The sequence below is a fragment of the Sceloporus occidentalis genome, unplaced genomic scaffold, assembly GCF_023333645.1.
Source record: "Sceloporus occidentalis isolate IW3139 unplaced genomic scaffold, rSceOcc1.0.p SCAF_7, whole genome shotgun sequence".
Lineage (NCBI taxonomy): Eukaryota > Metazoa > Chordata > Lepidosauria > Squamata > Phrynosomatidae > Sceloporus > Sceloporus occidentalis.
This window is the reverse complement of record NW_028316987.1, coordinates 11,134,679-11,159,231: the sequence shown is the minus strand read 5'-3', so window position 1 is coordinate 11,159,231 and position 24,553 is coordinate 11,134,679. Positions and strand designations below refer to the sequence as shown.

At 43.5% G+C, this 24,553-nt stretch overlaps 1 protein-coding gene across 1 annotated transcript; it reads left to right on the top strand.

Moving 5' to 3' along the window:
• Nucleotides 1-11,301: 11,301 nt before the first annotated feature.
• LOC149309172 (26S proteasome non-ATPase regulatory subunit 3) lies at nt 11,302-24,058 on the top strand. Its single transcript, XM_089531890.1, has 12 exons — nt 11,302-11,599; nt 14,831-15,021; nt 15,353-15,490; nt 15,876-16,012; nt 16,121-16,311; nt 18,698-18,801; nt 18,943-19,057; nt 20,483-20,602; nt 20,924-21,027; nt 21,945-22,100; nt 22,866-22,916; nt 23,907-24,058. Exons 1-12 carry the CDS (start codon nt 11,410-11,412, stop codon nt 23,982-23,984), a joined length of 1,575 nt encoding a protein of 524 aa, XP_089388016.1. The 5' UTR covers nt 11,302-11,409; the 3' UTR covers nt 23,985-24,058.
• The last annotated feature ends 495 nt before the right edge of the window (nt 24,059-24,553 follow it).

Sequence of the window (24,553 nt, the reverse complement as noted above, 5' to 3'; positions counted from 1 at the left end):
ACTGGGATTCCTATTCTAGTTGCAACACAATGGCTATCGGTGGTATGTGTCTAGTTTCATTTTCCTTTAAAGGGGCTGAAGAGGAAAATTCATCCTCTTTCCAGGAAAAGCATTTCTTTTTTTGGCAGACTTTGAGCCATCCAGTTGTTGCCAAGAGCTCGGGACAGAAAGGTGAATATCTTTGCAATTGCATTGGGAAAGGACATTTCATCAAGTTATATTCCACTTCTGAGAATCAGTGTGGTGCAATGATTGGGATGCTGGACTCTGGAGACCAGGGTTCAAATCCCACAGGGTGACTTTGGGAAAGTCACACGCTCAACCTCAGATGAAGGCAAAAGCAAAAAACAAAAATAAATAATAATAAAACAAAAAACAAAAAAAACCCTCTGAAAAAAGCATACCAACAACAATTCTAACTGAGGGTTGGGGGTCCCCCCCCCCCCAGATTCATCAGGTGTTGAGACAGGAGGGAAAAAACAAGCCAGCCTCTATGCGAGGATAGAATCCTATATGTCTAGCATTCTGCCACTCATATCACTCACGCTGTCACTTCACTCCCCTGCAATTTGTCCCTCCTTTGCTTCTTGCACTCCACTGCTTGCACCACTCAATTTTCCTTACCTCTAACTCCTGCCTTCCCTTATCCCTCATCCCATTTTTGCAATGCATCTCTCTCTCTCTGCTTTATTGGACTTTGCTACCTGCACCACTCACTCCTTTGTGCCCAAGAGGCCGAGGCAAACTAGCTTCTTGCAGGACAATTGGACAGAACCTATGTATTTTACCCCAAATCTCAGTGCCTACACAAGCTACAGACTTACTTTAAAAAAAAAAGGTTGGTATATAATCCATATAATGGTCCAACCAAATGGCATCACTAACGTTGGCGTCACCCGGTGCACTAACCCGTGGTGTCTCTCTCTCTCTCACACACACACACACACACACACACACACGCATTAACCTCATTCCATACCATACCATACAGAATCCTTAGTAATGCTTTTTGTACCATGTACAGTCGACCCTCCTTATCCACTGATTATTTATCCACGGATTCGAGCATTCACGGCTTTAAAATATTCCAAAAAAGTATAAATTCCAAATAGCAAATCTTGATTTTCCATTTTATATAAGGGACACCATTTTATTGTGCCATTATATTTAATGAGACTTCAGCATCCATGAGTTTTGTTATCCACAGGGGAGGGGGTGTCCTGGAACCAAACCCCAACGGATAACAAGGGCCCACTGTATTACTCAATGTAATGGTATTTGTTGTGATCTGAACTACAAGCAAAATTAAAATTATACCTTTAAAACTATACATACAGCCTAAATGTATTCATATTAACTGAGGCCCTGTACAGACCGGCCTGAAGGCCAGCCTGGGGGCAGAGTCAGGGCATCACGTCCAGATGACACACGCCCTGACCCCGCCCCAGAGTGCCATGACGCCATGTGCCATTTCACACAGTGTGTGGCATCATGGTGCTCTTCCGGCGCTGCATCCATATGACGCAGCATCAAAGGGACACCATATAGCAGCATCACTGCGACTATGGCATCTTTTTGAGGGCGCAAAAAGGAGCCGCTTTTAGCACCTCCTTTTTGCGCCATTGAAAGGCCAGACTGGGGCCGTGGTGTAAGGTTGCCGCCGCCCCTTCAGGGTGGTTTGTCGAGCTCCATAGTCTCATGTGGTTAAAGTTAAAATGTGGTAAGATGCCATGTTTTTAAAGAAAATATTAAGAGTAAACAAAAAATTAAAACCCCAAGGCCTCTCCTTTCTCTGCCCACTGAGCCTCACTACATTCATGCCTTCCTTTCCCACTTAGCTCTGCGGTTTTAAAGAGATGCAGCTGTACATCACAGCCCATCTCTGCCAAAAGGCAGACATTTGGGGAGCGTTGTTATCACCTCCTTTTAGGGTTTCACCTACTGTAGCCCACAGCCCCTGCACCTACCTAGTAATGCCCCTGGCTGGAACCCAGGTAAAACCCAATTCACCAGGTGGCATGGCAAACCTATATGTATATCACCTTCAAAGGCGTTTATCACACTGAGGTTTTTGGGGATTTTTAGCACTCAGATCTGGGGTGACTGAGGGTCCATGATGCGAATTTACATCATAATGTGAATGTGTTATCAGATGAGATTCCTTTCTATGGGCGCTCCTTCCATGGTGCTTCCGCAGTGATTCCAAAATGGTAAAATCAGAAAAAAAGTGAATTCACAGAATTCACTTTCAAGCTCACTTCAATTTCACTTCGAATTGGTCTGGAGTGGAAGATCACTCTGATGTCGCCCTCCCCCTTGGCCCCCTGCGTCCAGCTCCTTCATCCCCAACCTCCTCCTTCATGTCATCTCGTCCTCTCTACTGCCCTGTGACCTATCCCATCATCCCCTGCCTGCTCCTGCAGCCAAATCCTGGCCCCAGTGACCCCTTGCAACCTATCCCATCATCCCCTGCCTGCTCCTGCAGCCAAATCCTGGCCCCAGTGACCCCTTGCAACCTATCCCATCATCCCCTGACTGCTCCTGGAGCCAAATCCTGGCCCCAGTGACCCCCTGCGACCTATCCAGCCAGATTGATTACGGGAACAGCTAGATCAGATCATATAACACCCGTATTAAAATCTCTTCATTGGCTACCAATTCGCTTCCACAAAGTGTTGGTTATTACCTTTAAAGCCCTAAATGGCTTGGGCCTGGGTTACTTGAGGGAACGCCTCTCCCTGCATAATCCCCGCACTCTCAGAACAACAGGAAAATTATTACTCAAACACCCTGAGACTGGTGACTACCCATCAAAGAGCTTATACAGCAGTAGCGCCCACTCTCTGGAATGCTCTCCCAGAAGAGATCTGCCTTAGTGGGACAGTGGAAGCCTTTAAAAAGGCATTAAAAACCTACCTCTTCCTACAAGCTTATCCTCCCAACTCCTTGTAGTGAAAGTACTCCCCAATTGATTGATTAATCTATGTATTTACCTTCTGATTTTTAATATTGTACCATTGTGCTGTTTTTAGATAACTATATTGGATTGTTATACTGTAATAATATTTTTAACTGTTTCATACTGTGTTTGACATTGGTCACAATTTTATCTGTTGTACACCGCTTTGATCCTCGGAAAAGCAGTATATAAATAAACAATTTATTATATTATTATTATTATCCCATCATCCCCTGACTGCTCCTTCAGTCTGATGAAGGATGACAGCTAAGGAGGAGGCAGGGAAGGAGGACAGCATCCAGACCCCCACTGAGCATGTGCAAGGGTACCAATTCAAATCGTTGAATTCGCATGGTATGCACCGGTGTGGTAATACAATTTGAACTCACTCCGCTTTGCAGGAATCTGCATCACGTGACTTGCCTTGGATTCGATTCCCCCTCAATTTGGAAGGGCAACGGAAGGGCAAGCAGGTGTGATAAAACATTCACGTTACGACATGAATTTGCATTGCTGAACCAGGAGTCATCCCGGATCTGACCTGCAAAAAGCCCCATATGATATACTCCAAAGTCACATCAATCCTGTTCTCCTAACATTAAAAAGAAAAGGATTTGGAAGGCTAAAAAAGCTCAGAAGCAACAACACTGTGTCTGGCATTACTCCAAGTGTTCAAGTGACCTAGGGCACATCTACACTGTAGAAATGCAGTTTGACACCACTATAAGTGCTGTAGCTCCAGTCTATGGAATCCTGGAAATCTGCAGTTGTTCAAAGTCTTTAGCCTTCTCTGCCAAAGAGTCTGGTACCTCACAAAACCACAAGTGCCAGGATTCTGTAGGATGGAATTTAAAGTGGTGTCAAACTGCATTGTTTCTACAGTGTAGATGCACTCCTAGATCTTTCTGTAAACTTACTTCTTACTTCACAGCTGGGAAGGCATAAGGATTCAGCACATGGTCAGAATTTACACCCTGCTTTCCAAAGGATGAAAAAGAGGAAGAAAGTCCACAGCAGGGCTTCTCCAAATGTGTTAGGTTTGTGGAAGAAGAAGCTTTTCGCAACCAAAGGATTAGCCCTTAGACAGCAAATCTCTTTGGCTAATCTTGGTTAGCACAGAAAGCCTTGAGAAATTCTAACATTGCAACAGGCACTGACAGCTGGTATAAAGCATTTAGAAGAAGATATTGTCCTATCCGTTAGTTAAAGATTGAGTGCTTAACTTTAAGGAAACAGCTTGGAAGCTTGGAAACATCTTTAAGACTAACAACAACAGGAAGAATACATTTTATTTCTTACCCACTTCTCCTCAAGGCTTGAGGTGGGGTCCAACGTAGATTAAAACCATGTAAACAGATAGGTTAAAACACATAAGCATTAAAATAATCCAATATACCAATTTAAAAATCATAGTTTAAAATCAACTGGGTAGGCTTGCTGGAAGAGATAGGACTGTAATACCATTTTAAATTCGGATAGCATTTTAGCTGTCAAATCTCTTCCAGCAACCCATTCCACAATCTAGGAAAAGGTCCTCTGGCTGGCAGTGTCCACTCTAGTCCTGGTCAGTTGTAGTAAATGCATATATGGGGCAGTTTGTATGGGAGTAGGGTTGCCATAGCGCCGGACCTCCAAACCGGGGAAAATGTAGGACAAAATTTTCAAATGTAGGACACACAAACAATGTGTCCTACATTTGAAAATTATGTCCTACATTTTCCCTGGCGATCGCGGCGGGGAGCGGAGGCCAAGCGGCGAGGGAAAGCCTCCACTTAAGGAGGCTTTCCCTCCCCGCCTGGGCCCCGGGCCTCACCGCGATCGGAGGCCAGGATCGGGGCCTCTCCTCGTTCCTGGCCCCCGCAGGGACCAGGAAGGAGGGGAGGAGGCCGGCGGCGATCGCCGCGGCCTAGCCTCGTTCCTGGCCCCCGCGGAGGCCAGGAAGGAGGGGAGCAGGCCGGCGACGATCGCCGCGGCCTCTCCTCGTTCCTGGCCCCCGCGGAGGCCAGGAAGGAGGGGAGCAGGCCGGCGACGATCGCCGCGGCCTCTCCTCGTTCCTGGCCCCCGCGGAGGCCAGGAAGGAGGGGAGCAGGCCGGCGACGATCGCCGCGGCCTCTCCTCGTTCCTGGCCCCCGCGGAGGCCAGGAAGGAGGAAGGAGGCTGCAGGGAGGCGGGGAGGTTGGCGTGGCTGCGCCCAAGAGGCGCCGCCTCCCTGCAGCCTCCTCCGCCCCAGGCATTGCTGCCCTCCTTTTCCTCCGCACGGCCATGCGCGGTGGAGGAGGAGGACAGCGAGGCCCCAGGGTTGCCCAGCAACCCCGCTGCAACCGGGCTTCTCCCGGTTTTTGGCTGCACCCGTGCCATGACCAGGCAGGTGCAGCCAAAACCGGGAAAAACCCGGTTCCAACCGGGTTATGGCAACCCTATATGGGAGGAGATAGAACAAAACAGATAATGAAAGAGTGTTTCTGACCATGTGTAAAAAAAAATGTAAAGATTTTGTGATACCAACAGAGCTAACAGTAGATGATGAAATCTCAACTTTGGTGAGTTTGTTTATATATATTGTTTTGTCCCTTGAAGTTCTTTCAGATTTACAGAGACTCTAAAGTGAACCTATCATGGAGTTTTCTGGGTCTGAGAGGGTACATGACTTGCCCAAGGTCAGCCAGTTGGTTTCCATAGCCGAGAATCAAACCGATAAGCTGACAGGCGATGTGAAAGCAAACATGCAAAATTGCAAGGCCAAGTTTACCCATTTGGGAACCAGTGTAAAGTGTAGTGGTTTGCATGTTGGATTAGGATTCTGAGAGACCAGGGTTCAAATCCCTGCTCAGCCATGGACGCCTAGGCTTGGGAATCTTGGGCAAATTATATTCTCTAAGCCTTGCAGGAAGGCAACAGCAAATCCTTTCTGAACAAGTCTTGCCAAGCAAACCACGTGACAGATTCACAATAGGGTTGCCTTAAATCAGAAGCAACTTGAAGGCTGCATTTAACTTAGCAGTGTGTGCCTGTTCCTTCAAGTCGCCTGTCAACTTGGTCAGGGGGTTTTCTTGGCAAAATTTGTTCTTATCTGAGGTTGACAGAGTAGGACTTGCCCAAACTCGCCCAGTGGGTTTCCATGGCTGAGGGGGAGTTCGAACCAGAGTCTAATCCAACACCAAAACTACTATGCCACGGTGGCTCTCAAAACTGGAATAAAACTTTATGCTCTTTCCTTTTCCAAGGTAGTTGTTCAGAGATTTGCATTTCACTTTAACTAGCTGCTGGCAACGGGATGGGTCAAAGGGGCAATAAGAAATTTAATCATGTTTTCCCAGCAAGGGGATGAATTGTCCCCTTTAGCTGCTATATAAGAAAACAGAACTAAATGCACACACACAAATTCCTATTCTGTTGCAACAAGAAGTTAAAAGGGGTCTCTTTCCACATGTCCGTTTTTAAAGGGAGATGTTGAAACTGTAAAAGATGAGAAGAGGCTTTAAAACCCATCATTTAAAGTGAAGGAACCAAACTTGACAGAACTTTAAGAACAAGAGAGGTAAGAGTGGTTTAAAAGTATTGCAAACAGCTGTTTTGCTTTTTCTACCTTCAGGGTAAACCTCAGTGACAGAATCAACAGACATTTTTATAGACCAATGTGGCAAGATGAAGCAAATAAGAAGTGATTTTTCTTTATAATATGAATGCATTTATAATTGGTTCAGACAGTGAAAGAAGTCACTCAGGCTTTGAACAAGAGGAAGACTGAAGGCTAGTCTACCTGTAAGTATATTGTGTGAATTGCTGAGAATTATCACATATTCATATCAACAGTTTATCGTCTTTACTTTCCTGTGCAAAATTGTGTTTATTCACAACTTTTCATCTTCCCTCTGCAGAAAATGTGCAGCCATCTGAATCCACACAAAGCAGACGAACCCCCATAGGTTCGATAATGTGCATCCTTGTGGATACTTGCAAATACTCCAGTAAAAACCACAAGGCCTTTTCCTGCCGAGTTTGTTGATTTTTTCCTTTATTCATATTGTAACTCTTTAAAACATTTGTTTATAATAAAATTTCAACAGTAAAAAAAAAATCATGTGTATATATGTGTAACTATTTATCATATCTGGTACGGGAAGGAAGGAGGCAGAGCTTCTGTCCAATATGCTTGGAAGTCTGATCTCAAAATTACAACTGACCTAATTCTTCTCATAACCTTAGATCTTGCACTTAAGCCTCCTTTGCTAGGACTAAAAGCCACAAGGACAGTTACTTGGATTGTGTGAACTGAGTTGTATTTTCCTGCCTTCAGTGAGAATTCTGGTATGTTGCAGGGTATTACAAATCCCTATGTCCAAAGGGCCAGCATGCTGTAGTGGTCAGAGTAGTTGGTCTAACAAGATGCGGGTTCAAATCCTTGCTCATCTATGGAAACCCACTGGGGACATTATCATACATAGGTCCTATGTGCTTCCATCTCAACAATGGTTAAACTGGTGGCATCCCAGAAAAGCAAGCCCATTTGCTATTGGTTATCGCACACAGAGCACAACAAGGGGCTAAAAGCACATTAAAGTGGGTCCAATGCAGATTTGGCTATCAAAAGGAGACAAACAAATCCTCATTGACAGCATAGAAATGCTTGTTCTGAGCATGCTCAAAACTGTCACTTCCACAAGTGCCCCCCTACATGCTCCAGGGAGGGGAGGGGATATGGGGGCTATCCTCTTTGCCACAGAAGCCCCAAAAGGAGTTTCCCTTTGCAAATTCCAAAGCCACACACACACGCACGCACAGGGTCCATAAGCCTGCCTGATCCAAGGGCATGTCCTCCATTTCTCCCTCCTGTCCAGGAAGACTTCCAAAATGCCCTTTCTCTACCTTCTCCCAGCAGCTCTTCCCTTAATTAGAGGAGGAAGCAGCCGGGGAGCCTAAAGAGGGGAGTGTGTGTGTGTGCATCCCTTTAAGGGATGAGAGGATTCTCCCTCTTTGGCAGAGAAAGGCACCCTAGGAAACAAAGTCATCTGAGGCTTGCTTTCCACACGATTGGCATGACATGAAGGGAGTCAATTCGCAAGCAAAATGGAAACGTAAATCCAGTAGTTTTGTGAATTTACTTATTTCCTGATTGACCTCACATTCTCCCTCCAATCTCTTCTGATTGCATGCAGCGTCACGTGAAAAGCAGCTGCGAATTTGTCCCTAAACCCTGGATGATCTTACATTGGTCCCACTTTAAACTTTCAATTTTGCCCCGTGTGATAACATCCCCAGGCATGGGCCAAGCTGTGGTGTCACCACAAACTACGTTTCCCAGAATTCCATAACATCGAATTCCATGGCAATTAAAGTGGCGTCAAACTGGATTGTTTCTGCAGTGTGGATGCAGCCCTAGCCTGGCACTGGAAAGCCTTTTAAAAAAAAATCATACAAAAGATATGAAATTTTCAAAAATTATATAAATCCCAAAAACCAAAGTTTGATTTTGCCATTTTATATAAAGGACCCCATTTTACTATGCTATTGTATTTAATGGGACTTGAGCATCTACAAATTTTGGTATCCATGGCAGGTCTTGACTGGAACCAAACCCCAGCAGATACAAAAGGCCCACTGTATGCATATGATATTTAAAAAATTCCTCCCTCTCCCAGAATGCGGAAGTCATTTGTTTTTTGTGTGCCTTCAGGCCATTTCAAATTTATGGCTGCCCTAAGGCAAACCTTTTCTGGAACTGAAAGTGTGTGATTCACACAACATCACCCAATGTGTTTCCATGGGCGAGTAGGGAATCGAACTCTGGTCTGCAGAGTCATAGTCTAACACTCAACCACTATACCATGCTGACTCCATGCATACATATAGACAAAGAGAGGAAAGGAAGGAAGATTTTTTATATAATATATACACTACATATGTCCTGTAGTATAGTGTACCGGTATATATGTGCCTGAAGCCTACTAAACTGTTTGAAAAGATGGGAGCATGGAGTGCTGTTGTAGTGCCTTCAAGTCATTTCTGACTTCTGGCGAGCCTAAGGGTTTTTTCTTGGCAAGATTGTTCAGAGAGGGCTTGCCTTTGCCTTCCTCTGAGGCTCAGAGGGTATGATTTGCCCAGGACCAGTCAACAGGTTTCCACAGCCAAGTGGTGATTCGAACCCTGGTATCCCACAGTCTTAGGTTGCACCTACACTGTAGAAATGATGCCAATTCCTTCCTGTGAATTACAGCGTACTATCCTATACGTATATCCTTTTATTGGTTATTGTTGCATGCCGAACCGAAGACAAACCTATCATAGGGTTTCTTGGCAGGTTTCATCAGAAGGCGCCATTTGCCATTGCCTTTCTCTGAGGCCAAGAGTGTGTGACTTGCCTAAGGTCTGGGAGGGAGTGAAAAGGCAGGGCCAACTCCATCATGGCTAGCCAGAGCAAGAAGAAGGGCCCTTCCTCTAGTCCATCTGCCTTCGTCCAGGCCTCAAAGGGACAGAAGAACCACTGGACTTGATCCCCTTCCCCACCACCATTCCCCTCTCCTTTTTGGGCCATGTCTTTTTAGATTGTAAGCATGAGAGCAGGGAACGAATAACTCTCTGTAAGCCGATCTAGAGCCTTTAGGGCTGAAGAGCAGGGTATACATACAATAAACAAATAAATAAGGTCAGTCAGACAGTCTTGTACTCAAGCAGGGATTCAAAACCTGGAATAAAGAGTCATAGTCCAACACTCAAACCAGTACACCATGCTGGCTTTCTAGTCCTTTTATACCACCTTTTGAACCAGTGATTCCCACACTTTGGTATTCAAGCCTGTTTTGTGGACTTCAATTCCCAGAAGCCCCAGCCAACTTGGCCAACAGCCAGGAATTCTGGGAGCTGAAGTCCCAGAGTAAGAAGGAGCACCCTCCCTCCAGGCCATCTGCTTTGATCCAGGCCTCAGAAGGAGAGAAGATATCTGGACTTGGTCCCCTTCTTCCTCACTGCACTGCCATTCCCTTCGCCTTTTGGGCCATGTCTTTTTAGATTGCCTAATGGCAGGGAAACGTCTAATTAATAGAATCATAGAGTTGGAAGAGACCGCAAGGGCCATCCAGTCCAACCCCATTCTGCCATGCAGGAAATCCAAATCAAAGCATCCCCGACAGATGGCCATCCAGCCTCTGTTTAAAGACCTAGCCGCTCTGAGAGCCTTTTTGCCTGAATATTAAGTGAGGCTGCATCCATACTGAGGAAATAATGCGGTTTGACACCGCTTTAACTCCCGTGGCTCAATGCTAGGGAATTCTGGGAGTTGTAGTTTTGTGGGGCAGCGGGCCTTCTCTGTCGGAGTCTATAGCAAACTTCAATTCCCCCCAAACCAGAAACATTTTAATTTGTAGTTTTATTTATTTTAATTGAGGAGGGGGAGGGTTGGGGGATTGAGGGAAGTTTGATAACTTGTTTGTATAAATTGTATTTGATTTCTGTTGTTACCTGCCTCGATTCTCCAGAAGAGGCAGGATACAAATAAATGTTGTTGTTGTTATTATTATTATTATATAATATTAAGAAACTCCCAGGACCATTTGTGTACTGAGTATATATACTTTGAAATAATTATTAATAAATGAATAAAACTTTACTTATTGGTTAAAATAAACTATTGATAATAAAATAATTGTATATCATAAATCTTTATGAGAAAAATAGTGTAAAAGTGTAAAAAAAATAAGGTGTAAAAAAACCCCAAACAAACTACATTTCCCAGAATTCCCTAGCATTGAGCCAGTTAAGCAGTTAAAAAGGTTTCAAACTGGATTAATTTCTGCAGTGTTTTGGGCCCAAGTCCTGGAAGGCCAGTGTTTGGGCATCACGGCTTTAAACAGTATTTAAGTATTTGTTGAACTACATTTCCCATCATTCCCAGTCAGTCAAGCCAATGGCGGGGTTCATGGGCGTTGCAGTCCCTATGTTAGCTGGTAGCCTCAAAATATAAACCGGAAGTCGGAGGTTTGACATTCTATTCCTTGTCTATCTCTATGGTTAGTCCTCACACGCACAACTGGCTGCCTCAAAATATAAACCGGAAGCCGAGTGTGACACTCTAGTCCCTTGTCTATCTCTATGGTTGGTCCTTACATCCACTATATAGCTGGTAACCTCAAAATATAAACCGGAAGACGGAAGTGTGACACTCTAGCTCCTCTATGGTTTATATGGTTTACACTCTATGGTTGTCCTTACACAGCTGGCCGCCTCAAAATATACACCGGAAGTGGCAGGTGTGACACTCTAGCCCTACGTCGATTTCTATGGTTACTCCTCCTCCCCCGAAGGAGAAAGAGGATGCAAGCAACGCCCCGCCTTTCTGTTCTGTTGCATCGGCGATCGATTGGCCGAGCGTGCCTCGCTTTTCCCGTCACCCCCTGCGATTGTTGCTCTGTCACGGTGGTGTTGGGAGCCGGTGCGTGGAGAAGAGGGAAGCAGCCATGAAGCAGGAAGGCGGCTCTCGGCGCCGGGCCGGATCGGAGAAGGCCAAACCCCCGCTGGCGGAGCCCCCTCAGCCACCCCAGCCGCCTGCCGATGTCGAGATGCCCGAGGAAGGGACGGCGTCCGCTACGGCTGAGCCCGCCTCGGCCGAGAAGTCGCAGCGCGAGCTGGACGCCGTCACGCTCGAAGGTGAGGAAGGGATGGAATGTTCCACGCGCTGAAGGGGGGAGGGAGGGGGCGTGGCTAGAGCCCCTCCAAGGGACCCCTGCGTGGTGTGGCCCAGGTGAGGGCGTGGCTATGGAACGTTCCTGAGAGCTCCTATTGGACAGATATAAGAGAGGCGCGGGGGGGGAGAGGAGAGTCTGATTTTAGGGGCGGGGCTAAGCATCCCTTTATTGTGTTTCTATGCCGCCTTTCTCCCAAAAGAGACCCAAGGCGGCTCACAATATAAAAAACGCATTAAAGCAAAAAAAAAAAAAAAAGAATTATTATTATTATTATAGTGTTATATAGAGGTGTGAGTTTGTATGTGGCATGTTTCATACATATTTAACAGATCATTAATTTATATAGTGTGTGCATCTATATGTCTATATATAGATATAGATATATAGACACACTCATCCCTCCATATTTGATGAATATGCCCTCTCTAGGAACCTCTAGGTCCTCCAGTGCAACTTTATGGTCAACTTTAACAAAAAGGTGCACTGGAGGACCTAGAGATCCCTAGAAAGGTGTCCTCTCAAGTAAAATCATGGTGTGTTTTTGTCATTTGCTTCCCCCCCCCCCCATTCACAGGGGTCTTGTGCCCCTAACCCTAGCGAATATGGAGGTTTCCTGACGATAGGGGTGGCGGGAGGTGTCATAGAAGCGCCATAAGATGAAATCACCTTGAAGGCAGTTAACAACAACAAGAACGACAACATTGCTGTGAGGGAGATAGTTACTTCAATGAAGACGCAGGAGGAAAGCATTCAGGCGGGGCAAGAGAACTCCATGATAGGTTTGCCTGAGGTTCGCCATAAATCAGAAATGACATGGAGGCATGCAGCAACACCAAGGTTAGGAGGCAGCGTGAGGCTATTCCACCTTTTTTCCATAGTAAGAAAAATGTGAAACAGTGATAGGAACCATAGTGTGGCTACAAGTGGAAGTCTGGAGTGTCATCTGGAGCCCCCACATGCTCTGCACAATTCAGGGAACAAGGCAAGGTGATAGCATGGCACAAGTGTCCTCTGATCTTGGCCAGAGGGCACCCAGGTTCAAAGTGCTGACCGTGAAACTAAAGTGGGGCAGGACTGTGTGTTAAAGGTGCAATGGACAAACTGGTGCAGGACTGATATGTCCAGAAAATGCAGAAACCGGAGGAACCCTTCTTCACTGCCGTGGCTCTTTCCCTGAGGAAGAAGCCAATGCAGCGGAAGAGAAGAAGGGGCAAGTGCCCCCCTCTTGTCTTCGTCTCCACACAGCTAAAAACAGCAGCACCATTTGTTTAAAGACAGCACAGCAGCAACAGAAGAGTGTTATGGGGAGAAAAAAACTAGTGGTATGAATGAACCCCTTATCAGGAGGGAGTTCAGCAGATCACCTGTCAGCCTTATGACAAATCCATGTATTTCATAGGATACTCTTAGCTAGCAGTTAACCATTCCCTTCCTCTGAAATATAGCATAGAGCATCTGGTATTCCTTGGTGGCCCTCCATCTTAGTACTAATCAGGCCTGACCTTGCTTAGCTTCCAACATCCGGCAATGTAATATCTGCAGGGTGTTTATACCACTCTGCATAGTTTACAATCTAGAAGAGTGATTTCCTGACAGTGGTGTGTTTGCCAAGCTCTGAAGAGCACTGGCTTCCATTTTGTGTAGTCTTCACAAGACTACACAAAAATACGGTCTGTCGGGATTCTTTATGAACATGGAGTGGGGAGAGGAGAACAAAAGCCTTTAAGACTGGTTTTTATTTTTGCATGAGCTTTCATTGGTATAAACACACTTCTTCTGATGCAGTAAAAAAAAAGTTAAACAGGCAGGGTCCATATTTAGAAGCTGCTGCTACCCATGGAGTATAAAAACATTGCAAGGCCAGAAAATTGAGGAGATATATTAAAATGGAGAATGTAATTTTAAAGTATGATTGTTAAAGATGGATAAAATGGGAATTTTCCAAAGGAAGCATCACATGTTGATGGAGAGGCAGGTACAGGTTTGTTATTTGGAAAAAATTCCTGTAGATCAGCCAGCTACTTTAAGATCCAGAAATACTGTAATGTTTTAGACAAGCCCATTCCTTGTGGTGGGAGTTTTGGTTTACTGTTACAACTCCCCTACATGCATATTCAAAATCATGTGCAGTTACATGTACCATACAGTATTATAAAGCAGTAACTACCTCTCCTGAATTATTACTCAGTCACTAACAAAAACTGACTGACTCACAAGCAAGTATTGAAAAAATATGTGGAAATAATGCACTATTCATCTACCCTGTGAGTACAGCCTAAGAATTATTATGATATTGTTATTACTTATTAATATCTTGCCTTTTCCCAGCCCTGGGACACAAGAGAGCTTACAGAAATTAAAACGGATACAGATAAAAACCCACATAAGTAAAAACATACAGAAGATGAACTATAAGTCAGCTATGGGTAGAATTAAAAAGAAATTTAAAATATATATGTTAAAAAGTGAGAAATGCAGATAATGCAGCACACTGTTTAAAACCCTTTCTCCACAAACAGTCAGTTGAAAAAAGTTTTCACTTGCTACTGGAAGGACGTAATGGAGGCAGATGTAACCTCTGTGGGAAAGGTTTTCCTAATCATCCTTCAAGCTAACCAGAAACATTTCTGATTTGTCTGAATTAAATTGAGGTTTGTTTGCCTTCATGCTGTCCACTACTGATTACAAACTCCAGAACTGAAAATAGCTTCTTTGAAGTTAGCTAAAAAGGAGTAATAGCATTAAAGAGTATTAAAATGATGACCAAACTGACTGGTGGTAATTTAGGTGATCTTGAATGTACAGCCTGAAAAAAACTTGGAAAATTACAGTCTTTATTACAGTAATGCTTTTTAAGAGGTTACCAAAAGTCTGCTTCTTAATCATGAGATATAACTACTTGTATTATTAATGTATGAATACCATAAAATGTTAAATGGGATGCTGAACGAATTTGCTTTTGCTCAGAGAGGTTTGAGAGTATTGTTTTTGAAATCCCAAGGTATTCTGATATAAGGTTTGTGTAAATCAGGGTTGCGCTTAGTTTAGTTTAGTTTTGGTTTGAGATTGTTGTTCAGGCTGGTGTACAAATGCTTAGTTGCCCCAGCCAGTGGTGGACACATTGATGACCACACAGTATTGCTTAACCTGTTTCTTCTGTAGTAAATTGTCTTTTCCTTTTTGGCCATTGCAGACATCAAGGAACACGTGAAGCAGCTGGAAAAAGCTGTATCTGGGAAGGAACCTCGCTATGTCCTGCGTGCCCTGAGAGCTTTGCCATCCACTTCCCGCCGCCTCAACCCCAATGTGCTCCAGAAGGCTATCAATGGCTTTTTCACATCTAACAGTGCTGTACGGGATTTCCTCATCAGCTTTCTGGAAGAGGCAAGTCCAATAGGGATTTACAGGGCCGCAGAGAAATCTCACAGAGGCTGGCTAAATGTTTCAGGAATACTTCTTTTGCTCTGTAGGGATGCTCCTTGAGGACACTATTAAGCCTTTTGGGATGGGCAGCATTGCCCTATTTTGTCATATTGCCCATATTATATGTTATGAAGTGTTGGATTGTAATAGGCGGGCAGCATATGGTTCTCTAGGGCCTGAATGTGAAACCTTTTATTAGATTCTGGTAAAGAAGTGCTAGAACTAGAAATCGGAGAGAGAGATGGATAACAACTTCTCATTAACCTGAACACGTCTCTCCTACTTTTTTTAGCCTATGGACACAGAAGCTGACTTGCAGTTCCGGCCCCGCACAGGCAAAGCGGCTTCAACACCTCTCCTGCCAGAGGTAGAAGCCTATCTCCAGCTACTCCTGGTCATCTATCTGATGAATAGCAAACGCTATCAAGAGGTAATGCATCATTCTCCCCATAAGTCTCTGCTCCCAGTTGATAACATAGTCTGTTTGCAGACAATATAAACTTATGTCTGAAGTATGTTCAGGGCCAGACCATCGTCTCAGTGGGTGAGGGCAGTAGAAACTCACTCAAGTCTATCTGCTTCAGTGAGCTAGTTTGAGCTCCCTTGAGCAAAATTTCCTCTATGTCTCATTGAGTAATTTATGGCAGCATGGCTTGCTGTCTCAAAAAACAGTTTGCGAGGGCCCATAAGGGTAAACTAAGATGCTTTGTGCAGACTAGACAGGAAGTACAAGAGATCATTATGTGAATATAGTTTATGATCATACATGTCAGCACTTACAAATATGTAGCATGAAATGTTTCTCCTCCCCCTAGGCACAAAAGGTTTCAGATGATCTGATGCAAAAGATAAGTCCTCAAAACCGCCGAGCCCTTGATCTGGTGGTGGCAAAGTGTTACTACTACCATGCACGCATCTATGAGTTCTTGAACAAGCTAGATGTGGTGAGGAGGTAGGTCTGGCAACATCCAGATGTTGCCATAATCTTCTTTTTTCTGTAGTAGTATTTTTTCAAGCCTTCTGCTGACACAGCCTCTTCTCTTTCATTCTCTTTTCAAAGTTTCCTTCATGCCCGCTTAAGGACGGCAACGCTCCGCCATGATGCAGATGGACAGGCAACCCTCCTGAATCTGCTGCTGAGGAACTACCTTCACTATGACCTCTATGACCAGGCAGAAAAGCTGGTATCCAAGTCAGTGTTTCCTGAGCAAGCAAACAATAATGAATGGGCCAGGTACCTCTATTACACAGGTGAGAGGCAGAGCTTGACTCCTTGAAATCCCAGATATCCTGGGTCAAATATATGCCAGAGCCCATATACCCAAGCCCTGCATATTCTGCCACTTATCAGCTTTTATCCAAGAAATTAAATACAGTGGACCCTCTACATTCACTGGGGTTAGGTTCACAAGATCCCCATGAAAATGGAAAAATCACAAATTAAAAAAAAACATTTTTATTTTAAAGAACACCTTCCTAGGAACCTCTAGGTCCTCCAGCTCAACTCTGTGGTGAACATCTGCTGGAGTTTGATTATAGAATTGTGCTGGAGGAGCTACAGATTCCTAGAGAAGTGAATCTCTTAATTCCTCCAACATAGCTTCTGGTGAAAGTTGGCCATAGAGTCACATTGACAGACATAGAAATTTCTAGAGAGAACATATCAATCAAATCCATGAAATATTGAAATCCACAAAAGTCAAACCCACAAATGTGGATGGCTAACTGTACCGCTTTCAAAATAACTTAGGCACATTACTCATTAATTTGCTGAATTTGCTCACCTGCTAGCCAAAACAAAGGAGCAGTGTTTCTATGTAGAACGTTTCCAGAACAGATTATGTCCTGCTTAGATTTTTGAGATAGTGCACCCATTGCCTGTGTATTATTAAGGTTACTTTGATAGCCCTAAGTTGAGTCAAAACAAAGTTCTTTAAGTTTTTCATTATACCAAATGCCACACTTAGTAATGAATTGCTCACTTGTATACTGCTGACACAGACATCCCAATACAAATGCAGCTCTCAGATACCCTTTGGTTTAAGCTTAACTTAATCAAGGTTTTGACAATGGAAGAGTAACTTGAAGATGTTTGCTTTCCAACATTTTAAGACTAGGATTGGTAGAAACATCTGGCCTGCCCTGTCCCTTCCTTTGTGTTAATTATTGCAGAGATTTCTTGCAAATGCTGTTGGTTTAAAGCGCACATTGTGCTTTTCCTTCACATGAGGGATTGAAAGAAAATCACAGCACTGAAAACTTAAAACAGCAAAATGTACACTACAAATTGAAACATGTAAGGCAACACTCTTGCTTCATTTGTTACTTGAAGAGCAAGCTACTTAGAAACCTGTACATTTGAGACCAGTATTAATTATCACTTTAGCAGTGTATATATTGGACTGATAATCTCAAGTATTCCAAGGAATGTAGTGGAAAGGCTTCCATTCTCACTTAGTTATCTAGGGCATAGTACAGTTGTAAAGGGAATAAAGTTAATAAGTGAGAGATATTAAAAAGGAACATAAGAAAATAGATGTTTTGACTTCTTACCATTTCATGTGTTTTGTTTTTAACTCAAGATACAATAACATGCATGATGAGAGAGGGTGAGAGAATTTTAGTTCAGCTGGAGCAATAAAGAACGCTGAGCCAGGACAGTCCATGTTTGCTAGTTTATGAGCTAGGCTTGGGCTTGCAAAAATAAAGCTCCCATGAGATAATGTCTTTATGTACCCCTAGATAAAGCATGTTTTAAGAGATGCGGTTAGAATGTCATGTGCTCAGCACTTGAAAACATTACTGTTTTAGATTCTAACTCTCAGGATCCCTCAACTACCCTGGCAGCACCTGTGCTAACTGGGGATTGTGGGAGTTACACAAATTCCATATGCACTGATATAGTGCACAAGTCACATAGAAGACAGAGATTAACAGGATCAGATTGGGTGGCATAATGAGCCAAAGTGACAACTGTTTAAAACATTGGCCCAATTTACTATTCTTGAGAAACCTAGGCTGCATCACACTGCAGAAATTATCCAGTTTGACACCACTTTAAAATACCATGGTTAAGTACTACGAAATTCTAGGATTTTGTGAGACATTTAACTTTCTCTGTCAGAGAGCTCAGGTGCCACCACAAACTACAGTTCCCAGAATTCCATAGCACTGAGCCATGGCAGTTAGTGTCGACCTGGATTATTTTTCTACAATGTGGAATGTAACCTTTGTTTTCATCTTCCAGATTCCAGCTGAGCATTGGAATATTATTATTACTATTATTATTATTATTATTATTATTATTATTATTAACCTTTATTTATAAAGCGATGTAAATTTACACAGCGCTGTACATACAATCTTTTAGTTAGACGGTTCCCTGCCCTCAGGCTTACAATCTAAGAAGACACGACACAAAAGGAGAAGGGAGTGGTGGTGGGGAATGGGATCAGGTCCAGCAGTTCTTCTCCACCTCCAAGGCCTGGACCAAGGCAGATGGACTGGAGGAAGGGCTTGGCTTCTTAATGGTATACAAAATGAATACAAAATCCATTTGGGGGAAACCCATCAAGCAGCATTAATATATTACCTCCACTTTAGTCCTTCCTAATGCTGAGCTCCTCTTCCCTTATAGGTCGCATCAAGGCCATCCAGCTGGAATATTCTGAAGCCCGGAGGACCATGACGAACGCCCTACGGAAAGCACCACAGCACACAGCTGTTGGCTTTAAACAGACAGTGAGTAAGAGTTGGGTCCTCCAGGTGGCGCTGTGGGCTTACAGTAGGGAAGAGCGTACATCTGTCATTCGCACACTACTGAACATCAGTCTGTCATGTTGTTGTGGAAGGAGAAATTAATCTGTTGTATATGTGCTCTAGGTCCATAAGCTGCTGATTGTGGTAGAACTGCTATTAGGTGAGATCCCAGACAGACTTCAGTTTCGGCAGCCATCTCTTAAAAGATCCCTCATGCCCTACTTTCTCTTGACACAGGGTAAGTAATACAACTGTGTTTTACTTAACAGTATGATGAAAACAATGGGCAGTTACACTGAACTGCAAGTATATAGAGGAATCTTTAATAATAAAAATTCATATATGTTTTGGATCCTTGTTAGCACAGCCCCTTTGAAATTCTGTTCATTTGTATTGATACTTGTTTTACAAACAGTAATTTTATTTGGAAGGTGTTCTAAATGTCGTGGCTTAATTGTGGTATAGGAGGTGAAAACTTAAACAGCTAGTCTCAGTAGAGTAGACCTATTGAAGCAATCAATTCTGTGTAAGTGCTAACTGCATAACTTACTGTTTAGCTGTTAATTCAGTGGGTTTACTCTACTTAGGACTTAGCAATTGGATGTAGCCCCAAAGTATAACACTATTTTTAATAGTACAAACCCCTTGGGGAACACAGACAGAGCAGTGATGTACATTTATTTCATCTATTTGTACATAATTCTCCAGACACCACCAGTAAAACAAAATAGATAGAGACAATCTACACGCAGAGTCACCCTGTCCTGGCATCTAAAATATATGAGAGAGGATTTGCTTGGGCTCACAACAGACAGAGTTCTTTCAGAGGTGCTTTAGCTGTGTATTCTGAATGGAGAGTTCAACTAGATGGCAACAGGTAGTGATGTTTTGCCATTTCCAGTTTTCTTCCACTGTTTTTGGTCATCTTGGTATTCAGCAGACAAAAAATAAGCCCCAAGAACTGCTGCAGTTGCCCATCCTTGTTTTTATGAACTAGTATAGGAAATTTCTAGGTGTTCAAATTACCATTTCTGAAAAGTTTGATGAGACAAGAATTCAGATACAGCTATTATCCTTTTCAAACGTTTTTCATGCTTTAGCATGGTTTGGAAAATGTATGACACTCATTGTATGTCATGCTTGAAAAGAGAATTGATATAAAACATTGACATGTCCTGGTTTTTTAAACAAAACCTCTTTCATACTTTGTAGACGCCATGATTGGGTACCTTGGATACTTATCCCACTTGCAATATATCAGTTCTCAAAGGCTTTTCATGGCTATAATCATACATTAAATAAAACTACTGACATGTAACATACTGCCTTGAACTCTTAAGAAGAATGTGGGGTATGAACTGCGTAATTACGAAGATGCTATAAGTAGGCAATTAAATGCATATATGTGGTTTATCTGAAGAAAGCTTAAAGGGAATTTATATAGCAGAGTTGTTGCATTGCAGTCAGTAAAGATGTGGCTTTTGGCAGTAATGAAAGCTGTATATCATAACCATATATCTTACTTGTATCAGCAAAGATAGGAATATATTATAGTATAGAAAATGGAGTTAGAACTTACATGCTATGATTATGTAGTGTGTGTGTGCACAAGCCCCAGACCTCTTCACCTCTTTATTTCTTGCATCCTTGTGTGTTCTCCCAGCTGTTCGGACAGGAAACCTGGCAAAGTTTAACCAAGTCCTTGATCAGTTTAGTGATAAGTTCCAGGCAGATGGAACTTACACCCTCATCATTCGCCTGAGGCACAATGTGATCAAGACAGGTGAGAGGCACTTGACCCCCTTTGCCCCACAACCCCAGCTCCTCAGAGTTAATCCCATCCCATGGCAACATGTTGGTTTGGGTTTAGAATAGTGCTTAAAATATCAGTTGAGCCATATTTTCTGTTTCTTAGCCTCCATTAAGTGTGCCCTTTGTGTTTCTCTTTCTCTCTCCTGGGACCTCTCCATGGGGGATGTGATAGCAAGTAGCTCCCTTCTCCAGCAAATGCTGCACTTAAACAGAATGAAAGAAAAAGAAATCATAGGCTTCTGATGGATGTCCCTTGTACTCTCTTTGGGCTGTCTTCTTGTCCTTCATGTAGGTGTTCGCATGATCAGCCTTTCCTACTCAAGGATCTCCTTGGCTGACATAGCGCAGAAGTTGCAGCTGGATAGCCCAGAGGATGCTGAATTCATTGTTGCCAAGGTGGGTGACTGCAGAGTTGGACTGAACGAGGATTGCCACTCATAGGCAGGATACAGACTGCCCAAAAAGGGTGATCTCCCGCCGCCCTGGTTTGCTCTGCGAGGGAGCCACAGTGGACAAACTGCGCAGCTCCATCATGGAGCAAAAAGAACCCGCAAAAAGCGGGTTCTTCTTGTGGTGCCTTTGTGACACTGCAAGGCACCAGTGGCACATCCGTCACGTCAAAATGGCGGCGCCTGTATGTACAGGCCGCCGCCATTTGATGCTTTCATCACGTGCGAGGGGCGAGTCGTGTCTGGAAGCACCGCCGCTCGCACGTAACAACGGTGCCCCATAGGGCCCATCTGTACAGTGCCATACTCTCATTTTGCCAAGCTAATCAATTTCCATTGCCAGCTGTGTCTTTAATGCTCTGTCTCTCAAGAGAGTTTACCCTTGTGTATCTCACAAGACCTGTAAACTGTTGGGATTTTGGCCTTTGTTATCCATATCACTGTGTTGTTTCTGCCTCTGTTTTTCTGAAACAGGATATCCAAACACTAAATACATAAAGAGGAAGTTTTTGAGGTGCTCTACACAGAACAGGCCATAGTCTTACTGCTGTTCTGTCACCCTACCTTAGCGATAGAGAATCACCCCACCCCATTTGCACATCAAACTAAAAACTACAGAGGCCATTGTGTGTATTTTTAAATATATGTATATATGATATCATAGTAAATGGCTCTCAGCATGCACACTACCTAAATCTATAACTACATACCAAGAGTGGGACAGGCTCTTGAGGAGACATGAGCCTGACAACCTTTCTCTAGAAATGAATCTCTTAGGCTTTCTGCCAAAGCTATATGGCTTTTTTACTCTCTGGATATTGTTGTTGAAAGATAATTGACTCTGTGCTTGTCTCCGCTTCTCAGGCCATTCGGGATGGTGTGATTGAAGCCAGCATCAACCATGAGAAGGGTTACATCCAGTCCAAGGAGATGACAGACATCTACTCAACACGGGAACCCCAGCTGGCCTTCCACCAACGTATCTCCTTCTGCCTTGATATTCACAATATGTCTGTCAAGGTAAAGGAATGAGTGTACATTGGTGTCTCATGGGGCAGATAGAATAAAGGGAGCATCAGGGATAATGGGAATGCAGTTTCTGTACATTTGCTTCAGGAAATGCAGTTGAGTAGGTATCAAGACGTTTTGATGTGGGATAGTACCTGAATTATAGACTCAGAAATCCCGAGTTTGAATCTCACAGCTAGAGGCATGCCACTTTCTTTCTCATCATCAGCTCAATCTGTAGTGTGGGGCTAAATGAGAGAGTTACACTGAGATATGCAAAGCCCTTTGAACACCTTAAAGCACGATATACATGTTACATGTTTATTATTACAAAAGGTCTGGTTGAACTGAGGCGCCTCAGCTTTGGGAAGGCTATATGAACTAAGTGGCTACAGAAAGGAGTCCTGGGAGATTGGATTTAGGGATCTGATTCCTTAAGAGCCCAAAGACATAGTAGGGAATGATGTATAGCGATTGTCAGCCTGCTCAAGCCAAAGAACATAGGCACCATATCTGTAAAATTCCTATTGTACCTTTCAGAGCTTGGAAATACTACTTTTTTGAAATACAGTGCCCCAAATCCCCCAGCCAGTACCACCAGTAAGCATGGTGGCTAGGGAATTTTGCAGCTTGAATTCCAAAAAGTAACTTCCAAAATCAGGTACCTCTAAATGTGCTGTTGAAGACCTCCCTGGCTAGACTTCTGCTCTGAGGCTTGTTTGGGAGACTGGCTTCCAGTTCATTTTGTCTATTTTCTTTAATTCCCTCTTTTTTCAGGCTATGAGGTTCCCTCCGAAGTCTTATAACAAGGACCTGGAGTCTGCAGAGGTAAGGTTCCCCTGGTGACTGCTCAAGAAACTACTTTGGATATGGTCCAGATTTGCACTAAGCTGTGGCTCTAAGATGTTATTTCTTAACAAGTGCTGAGCCTATCATGGACCAGCAGTCCTGTGTATCTCCCTCCCATCACCATGAACTTCTGTAACATTTGGTGCTAGTGGCTTCCTGTATTCCTGTCTGTGTCTGTGTTAATTTAAGATGCTACACAAGCCAGAATGGCAGGTTTGAGGAGAGAATGGTGAGCCAGCCCAACAGTTTTATTGAACGATAGGGCATTGATTAGACCTATTAAAATCAATGGCACTACAGTTAACTGTGGCTAATCTTTCTCATTCATTTCGACAGGTTTACTGTGTGTCACTAAGGTCCAAAATGCACTGCCGAAATAATCCAGTTTGAGACTGCTTTAACTGCCCTGGCTCAGTGCTAGGGAATCCTAGGGACTATAGTTTATTGTGACACCAGAGCTCTCTGACAGAGATTAAATACCTCACAAAACTACACTTCCCAGAATTGCCTAGTATTGAGTTAAAGCCGTGTTGAAATTTCGGCAGTGTGTTTTGGATCTTTGTTTCGATCCTATCCAGTAGTCTAGGTTCAAAAAACACTGCACTGAGCCAAGAGTTCTTTTTTAAACCAGTGTTGTATTCAATTTTTAAAAACAGAAAGGAATGCTTTTTCGCAACTAACTCATGTCCATACTTTGTGACAAGTATCTGGACATTCCCTGAGCTTGCAAGACCTGAGCAGGGCTGTTTATAGCAGGATGACTAGGAGGTCTTTTGTTTATAGGATTGCCATGAGTTGAAGTTAATGACAATTAAAAACAAACCTGGGCTATTGTTAAAATTGTCCCATGAGACTTCATATGTTAATTTTTCTTAGGGAAGTGTAATTGATCCCAGCCTACAGAACAGCTCAGTGTTGTCCCATGCCAGTGAAGTTGCACTGAATCATATGATTGCTTTTGGTTCACAGGAGCGCCGGGAGCGTGAGCAGCAGGACCTAGAATTTGCCAAGGAAATGGCTGAGGATGATGACGATGGTTTCCCTTGATGCTCTGGGGGTTGCTGCATTTATTTTTGGTTTTTGTTTCTTGCTCAATACAAACCATTGTCTACTGGTTGAAACCCAGAACTTGCCTTTATTTCTATATTCTGCATGTTGGGGGTTGTACAGAAGAAAAACAACTACCCTTTAGCTGGTCTGGGAAGGAAAACACATACACCCAATTAAAGGGTGGTCATGTTTAACTGAAGCCCCCTTTGTGGTTTTCAGTCATAAGTGTCCCTTCAAGGGGCCCAATGCATCCACTGTTGTCCCTTTCTGTTTTGTACGTGAACAGAGGGCTGGGCTGGGCTGGGTGGGGGCATGCCTCTTTTGGCCCACCTGATGGAGTAATTCCACTTGAAAACTTTTGTCAAACTTTGTTTAGGGCTTTTAAATAAAAGTTTGGGGGAAATGGAATGCCTTTTGTCCAGCTTGTTAACACAGAGCGGTGCTTTTACATTTAATGGGCTCAAATGGGCCTTTATTGTTTCCTACCCACTAATATTAGTAGTAGAACACCTCAAATTCTGATGTAGAAAAAAAGGATTCTGGTCCAATGCTGGCAGGTAAAGATG

Excerpts from the sequence above, each read along its gene's own strand:
- LOC149309172 (XM_089531890.1), top strand. The coding sequence starts at position 11,410 with ATGAAGCAGGAAGGCGGCTCTCGGCGCCGGGCCGGATCGGAGAAGGCC. Across the intron at positions 19,058-20,482 it reads CTACTTTCTCTTGACACAGG|CTGTTCGGACAGGAAACCTG; the intron begins GTAAGTAATACA and ends GTGTTCTCCCAG. Across the intron at positions 20,603-20,923 it reads GCACAATGTGATCAAGACAG|GTGTTCGCATGATCAGCCTT; the intron begins GTGAGAGGCACT and ends TCCTTCATGTAG.